General features: G+C 39.4%; 2 protein-coding genes across 2 annotated transcripts; both read right to left on the bottom strand.

Moving 5' to 3' along the window:
* Positions 1 to 589: 589 nt before the first annotated feature.
* Positions 590 to 2,511, bottom strand: LOC139848928 (uncharacterized). The gene is made up of 2 exons (XM_071838609.1): positions 2,256 to 2,511; positions 590 to 1,893 (listed from the first exon to the last, which is right to left on the bottom strand). The coding sequence occupies exons 1-2, from the start codon at positions 2,509 to 2,511 to the stop codon at positions 590 to 592; spliced, it is 1,560 nt and encodes a 519-aa protein (XP_071694710.1).
* A 150-nt stretch (positions 2,512 to 2,661) lies between these two features.
* LOC139848927 (uncharacterized) lies at positions 2,662 to 7,280 on the bottom strand. Its single transcript, XM_071838608.1, has 5 exons — positions 7,271 to 7,280; positions 6,242 to 6,664; positions 5,778 to 5,843; positions 4,252 to 5,628; positions 2,662 to 3,875 (listed from the first exon to the last, which is right to left on the bottom strand). Exons 1-5 carry the CDS (start codon positions 7,278 to 7,280, stop codon positions 2,662 to 2,664), a joined length of 3,090 nt encoding a protein of 1,029 aa, XP_071694709.1.
* Positions 7,281 to 7,481: the final 201 nt, after the last annotated feature.

Raw genomic sequence — 7,481 nt, 5'->3', positions numbered from 1 at the left:
TGTTTTCTGGGAGGTAAATGAAATTGAGTTACAGAATAGGTGCGCAGAACTATGGGTGTGTAGTATGCCTGTTTAAAACCAACAGTTTATTAGCGATATAGGCTGCAAATAGCCTTATTGCGAGCGTAACTTGAAGAAAATGCCAAATAAGACAACTAAGAACATGTTTGTTAAATTAGAAACCTTATATTCTGTAAAAGTAAAAGTGAGCTGAATGAATATAGCAGAGTATATCCTATATCTTTGAATTAAGTTTCAAATAACACAACGAAGTCCATGACTGCCAAAATAGTAAAAGTATAATTTGTAAAATTAAAAGTGAGGAGTAGTAATGTACCAGATTAATGCGCGTATGCTATTTTATAATGTTCCCATTTGCAGGGGATGCCTGAAACAAAAGTTCACCTGAACCAGTTAATTGTAGGGGTACATATTGTTAAAGTAGGAAGTAACCGTGGCTGTTATTGCGAATATCGCCCGTGTTTCAATTAATTGTATATTTTTAATTAATAGCATAAATATGTTATAACTTATAAGCAAATGAAGGACAGTATATAATTAATTGGTTAGAGAGAGTGATGATGAACCTTTAAGTAGTAGGATGTAGGTTTGTGAATGTTTCCTTGTAGATGACATTTCGTGTATGGTTCTGTAACCCGTCATATAGTTTATTGACCATCACTATTTTCAGGCCATCGGGGTGAGTGACTCGTGACATTGCCACGTATAGCTGCCCATGGCTGAAGACCGGTTTTGGTAAGTATAGGCCCACTAATTCTAGGGATTGTCCCTGGCTCTTGTTAATCGTCATCGCATAGCATGGTTTAACGGGAAACTGGATGCACTGCAGAACAAATGGCCATTTGGACTGTGTAACGGTTAAGACTATTCTAGGTATTATGACCGTATTCCCTATATGCGAGCCAGTAATTATGCAGGCATGAATCACGAATTTCTGAAAGTCGGTAATTATAAGCCGGGTTCCATTACACATGCCTGCGCTGGGGTACAAATTCCGTAACAACATTATAGGTTGATCGATCTTCAGTTTTAGCTTGTACGGTGGGACGCCGGGGAAATTCAGTTTATTTAAAAACTCGACTAGATATGCCTGGTGTTGCTCCAGTGCATCTGTTGATCCCTTGCATATTTCATCCGAGCTTTGGTATGTCATACTTTGAGATTGTAGTTTCTTGAACATGCGTTTATTAATCTGGTCTGCATCGTCGTTTCGTGGAGTTAAAATTGCCCTTTCGCGTAAGTAGTCTTCATCTTGATGGTTTGCTATGAAATCTGGAAATATGGTGTCCACAATAGTGTCAATTGGGGAGGTATCTGATTCAACAATATATTCGTCGGGAATTTTTATCCATGTAGCCTCATCTTCCCCGTCTCGGGTAGACGCTGGGACGTTGCCATCTCCAATATCGAGCACCCACTTATTGAATAACCTTTTTCTTGTATCAATGGCACCGTCGGGAGCGTATTCGTTGACCCGCATAATTCGTGTTAGTGTATGTAGCTGACAATGATTCCACAGGTTAGAACGGTTAATGCACGCATGCACCACCTCTTGTCTTTTGCCCTTAGGGATGACCGGTAAGATCTGTCTAAAATCACCTCCCAATAGAATCGGCATCCCGCCAAAGAGCCTGGTTCTGTTTGTTTCATCTTGAGCGCCTAAAATATCCCGCAAGGTTTTATCCAATGCTTCAAATGCATTTTTTTGTGTCATGGGAGCTTCGTCCCAAATTATTAACCGTGCTTGCTGAATGAGATCAGCCAGGTGTGTTTTTTGTTTTATACCGCAAGTGCTATTCTCCATGAGTTCTAATGGGATGACAAATCTACTGTGAGCAGTCCTGCCACCTGGTAAAAGCAACGATGCGATTCCTGCGAATGTAAATTGTTAAAGTATGTGTTTTCATATAAAAGGGTAAACATGTATTCGACAATACAATGGTAACTGCATGGTTTAACGTTATCTGTATAATTATACATGGCTAATATAGTACATAAGGGGGTAACAAATGTCTAATGTGATAGTAAATAAACGGCTAAGTGTAAACACAAACAGGGAGAAAGATTAGTTATGGGTAAAACCTTATAATTATAAACCGGGGGTAAACAGTACCAAAATAGTAGGCGCTAGACATTTATGTATAATGAATGACTGTTTTTTAATTATTAATTGTAGTAAATATTGAGGTACATATCCTGCACAGCTGCTTTTTTTTAAAAAAAAATGGGCGTACCTGATGATGCTACCGCAAGGACGATCATCTTTTCTGATCTCAGCTTGGTCAATATGGTGTTGTACACAAACGTTTTTCCTGTACCACCAGGGCCATATAGGAAAAAAAGCCCGCCCTTCTTTTGTGTGACTGCTGCAATAACCTTCTCATAAATGGCTAGTTGTTCTGGGGTGAGAGAGTTGTGAAGCGTGGTGTGTAGGGTTCTCATTTCCTGCAGGTTGTAGTTTAATTCCTCTCGAATTAGTCGATTGTCCATATGCGTTAGTAGAGATTGGTCAGGTTGGGGCAAATCCGGGTAATCCGCTAGACTTTTACCATTTTTATTCAAGATAGCTTCTATTTCGACCAAGCAATAGTTTTTAATCTGAGTCTCAGTCAGGATTAAGTCCGGGTAGTTGTACAGTTTTCACCTCTTGCGAAGAATGTCATCAGATAAGGCCTCCCAATGTTGTTCCCAAAGTTTGAGAGGTTTACTGACGTTGCAAAAAAGCAAAATTGTGACGAACAAATCGCGAAGCTGTGAACCAGAAGCCCATAATGTTGCCTCGTCTATCGCTTCCGTCCACTCCTTATCATCATTTATGAGACCGTATGCAAAGCAAGAATCTTTGAACGTGGGATGTAATATGCCATTGACTGAACGGATATCTTCAAATGATTGGGGACCTTTCACTATATTTAACAACATACGGAGATAATAACGCTCACCCGATGCAGGGTTTGAGTACACAATCCGTCCAATGCATCGCCGTTGTTTTCGAGGGGTCCACTCTTTTGCATCCTGGTTCCATACATAGTGAATAGGGATTTTAGCGTATGTAAACTGTCGGGCATTCTCGTCTCGCTTGTTCAGTTCAAACCATTGAGTGAACATTGTCTCCTTTATGCTTTCTCTATGTAGAAGCGCGGGGAGGTTAGCTGAATCATGTACGGTAATAGCTTGTTGATTTGGTAAATGATATGACAGCTTTATCACGGATGGCTGAGAAAAGTGGATGTCGAACGAAAACATTCTCCAAACAGCCTCACATGGAGACAGGTAACGACAATCCAAATAATTTTTTATTTCGTCTACTTCAACAATCTTTTCTACTGAGGAGTTTTCTATCTGAGTTAAATTTTCCTGTATAACAATTGTTGCTCGGTCAGGGCCTTTGTTTAAGTATTTAAATAAATACTTGATAGCCCGAGATCTATTGCACCATTCTACATTTATGTGTGCGTTGTATTTTAGTAGGAGGTATCTGTTGTAAGGGACAACAAAGCTGTTGTCAAGTGTAGTTTTGGCTTTAGTAACCGTTTCGCCATTTTTCCTTCGGCGGTAGTTTGCGTATCCATCCTCATCTATTGTTGTCTCTGCGTAATACGGTTTAGGGAAATGTTTTGAAAATTTTCTTTCAATAATACAGGGTGCATCCATGTTGTTTCCACCACATGGTCCATGTAACATGTATTCACTAACGGCTTTGTACCCTTCTGGGTCGTCAGTCTTAGATGGGATCTCAGCGGATATGAGGTCATCGATGTCTGATGGACTCTTGCATTTGCAGTCGTGAGTTAACCAAATCAGCATATGTACATGAGGAAGCCCGCGTTTTTGAAACTCGATTATATGTATACCTGAAGGAAACAATAGGTTTTTATCAGGAAATCGTGGTTAATTGTAAAATGAGCCCATATAGTGTTTGAGTGAAACATGTCATAGGGTCTGCAAGTAGTTTAATTATCTACAGGGTTATTGACTAAGAACTTAATACTTAAATTGGTCAACAGGGTAATACCTATAATTATTAGTAGGTTGCTGCTATGTATTTTAATATGGGTCTTTGTATTTATAGATATTTATTTAATTTTTTTTATGTTTTAACAGGTATTTAAATGATAACATAGAGGTAGGGTAACAGAAACAGTTATTTTGACGCCACTTTGACAATAGTGTCCACGATAAGAAGGAAATGGCCCTATAATGGGAAGTTTAAAAGTGTCTAAAAGATACCTGCTTCCGTTGTGCCAAAAATGTGTTTCTTCATTATGTCAGTCATTATGCAATCAAGCTTTTGTTTGAAGACGCGTGCAACGATGTCGGGTCGATCTGGTGCGCGTTGACCTTCTATATAGGATAGCATGGCGTCGATTTTTGGCCATTTAGGATTGGAGGTGAAGGTAATGAATAAGTTGGGGTTATCAAATTCTCGGCAAAGAGCCATCGCATCTTGGTAGTTCTGGACCATATACCGCGGGCTCCCTGTGTGTGAAGATGGGAGGATGATACGTTTTCCTATTGAGGTGGCTTTCGTGTCTCCTCGTGTCACAGCATCACAAACGTTATTGTATAGATCAAGGCGTAACTCGTTTTGATGATTCCTTAGCCATTTAAGCCGTTGTTCTTCGATGGCTGTGAACGCGTCGACTAAATATTGCTGAAATAATCGTCCACCTCGTAGCAAGGTGGTGCCCTCATTTTCACGTTGTTGAATCATATAACAATAGAACTCACGCATGGTGACAAACCCTCTAATAGTTTTCCGTCTTCCGTTATTATTACGGTACGGGATTTCTTCGTGATACCCTGTTTCCCCATAGGGAAATAATAAAGGGTATTGTAATGCCATATACAGTTGGTGTAGTTCTGATATCCTTTTCGGGGGTGATTTTTTTTTTTGGACAATGATATCACGTGAGGTTGTACATTGCCCAAAATCGCTTGTTATCAATGCTGCTACTTCCGCTACAGTGGGTGTGTTATATTGTCGGGTATGTGTTACCCTAGCAAGCAACCTGAGTTCAAAATTTGACGATATGTTATTAGTTGCCCAATCTCGTGCCATCCAAAACGCTTGTGCAACGGCACTGTGGTCATTCAACATGTTGATCAGACTCGTGGTTAAGTGTTCATCTGACGGTTGTCGTGCTTCGGGACTAACAAAGGCAGACATGTGGTTCCTTGTTTCATTTTCTGTGTCAAAAAAATACAGTTGTGCGTATCTGGGCTGGCTTCCCTCCTCTGGCAAAAGTGAACCAATTTTATGGTATGTTTGGCCGCTTATTCTAAATGTATAAGGGCCTCGGCCACGGTTGACTGAGTGATCAATTTTTGCGCCAAATGATGTGAAGGAAAACATGCTGTTATACACCCGGATTTGCTCGCGAAATTTAGCCGTCGAAGTAGTTGTGTAGTCTAATAACGATTTCAGCAATGTTGGGGCTTCCTGTAGCTTTGGGAGGAGGAGTTTTCCGTTTTGACAGCATAGTGAGAACGTTGGTGTCTTTGTGGTATTGGGTTTGTTACTACGCTCTTCATACCACATACTTGCATTGCAATACATACACTTAAAGGTTGGTGCGCCTTGGTTATGGTAAGACACCTGTGTACCTGCAAATAGAGTAATTAGTTAGCCATGATGGTTTAATGACAAATGCACTTTGACCTGTATGGGTGGTTACCATAAATAATTTAACCACTTTAGTTTATGTTTAAAATAATTGGTTATTGGTGGAGTTCCTGTTGGGCATAGAAGTTACCTGAAGACGTGTAGGCAATATGCGGGTTGCGCTTTTTATAACTTGTATGTTCTTTGCCGAGTTTGCCTGAGTAAAATAAAGTGTACATGTTCGATGATAAATTTAGTGAAAGCAGTAAAACAACGTTTAACAACTCGAAACAATTTAAACGGTCAGCTGGGAAAGCCTAAGCGGGTCGAATATCCAAAAACAAATCTTAGTTGTTCTGGTTCACCATGTATGAGAACGATGGATAAACAGTTAGTTAGGGAGCTACTTCAAATATGACAAATCTTGACCATCAACACCGCTAGACAAAATAAAAATCATGACACTATGGGCATCCTAGGAAACATGGTTTAAAAAAAAATATAAAATCAGAATACTTTTCTTATCAATTCTTGCATGAGAACACAATATAAAAGTTATGTCCTTACACTTTCGCTTAGCAAACACCTTTAGGTGAGAGTTAATTGTAAGTTTACCAGGTTTTGGCAACGCAGGGGGCGGCATAATTTTCAAACCCACAAACGTCTGCACCCGACCATGCATGTTTGTCTCCATCGATTTTATAATGAGTGAATGCTGTAGGATCCTGGAGAACGATAGGGTTGCGCTGTCGTCTGTTTGGTTCGCTACATTGAAAATAAATGTATCAAAAGTAATGGGCCAGTGTGTCACAGCCACGATTGTCTGATGAGAGACTTTAATACCATGGACAAACAATGAGTGCATTGATGAAATGGACAAATACTTACCAGATTTGACATGGTTAGTCGGTTCAATGTACTTAAGGCCAACAAAAGTCTGACTTTGGCCATGTAGCTGGGTCTTGATGGTTTCTAAAATCAATGAATGGTGCAGAATAGTGGAGAATGTCAGTGGTGCTTCGCCGGCAGTGGCTTTACCTGGAAAAAGCAACAACTTATATATCTGGTAAAGTTTGTGTTAACGTAGTAACGTTAAATCATATTGTGTTAATTAAAGAATGTAAGCTAGGCAAACTCCTGGGCTTGGGTATACGTACCAGCCTGTGTCTATGTAAATACAACCACAAATTTGTACTATGAATAATATAAAGCATATATTACCCGATATATTATACAAATGTTTCTTAACATTACACGGATATACTCTTATTCCTTACAGGAAAATGCAGAGGCACGAACGCATAAAAATGTTTTTTTATGATTTAAAGTATGATCATAAGCAAATGTATCGTGAGGTTAATATGTATAACAAAATTAGGTGCAAATCAGGGTTTTTTTACAGGATTTAGTGAAAACCTGAATTGCTGCTACATCCTTGAGTTAACTTTAGAACACAATACGGCTGTGGTTTTCCAACAGCTCCTATCTTTGTTGATGTGTATATTGACAGCCCACACTTGGGAAATCCTGAATGTGTGAGATGAAGGATGGAATCTGGTGATCACAAAAAGGGAGGAGGATAAGCATTGGTATGTATGGGATGTGCTAAAATTTGATATAACGTGCTATGAATGTAAAACATACCTGGAGACATCTGTGCATAGGGGAGCCAAACCTAAGTGCAGGTCATTCGAGATATTGGGTTATAATGAGAGAAAGTAGTATTTATGTATAGCAACAAATAAATGTGAGTAGACAGTTTACAGGCTTTTCCTTTCCTTGTGGCTTTTCACTTATCCCTAAACATTTAATATGATGTGGCTAAGTAATGCAGGGGGTTTACAGAAAGCCAAGG

This window comes from Rutidosis leptorrhynchoides, chromosome 5, assembly GCF_046630445.1.
Source record: "Rutidosis leptorrhynchoides isolate AG116_Rl617_1_P2 chromosome 5, CSIRO_AGI_Rlap_v1, whole genome shotgun sequence".
Lineage (NCBI taxonomy): Eukaryota > Viridiplantae > Streptophyta > Magnoliopsida > Asterales > Asteraceae > Rutidosis > Rutidosis leptorrhynchoides.
Note: the sequence above shows the minus strand (reverse complement) of the source record. Positions and strands in the feature narration are given on the sequence as shown.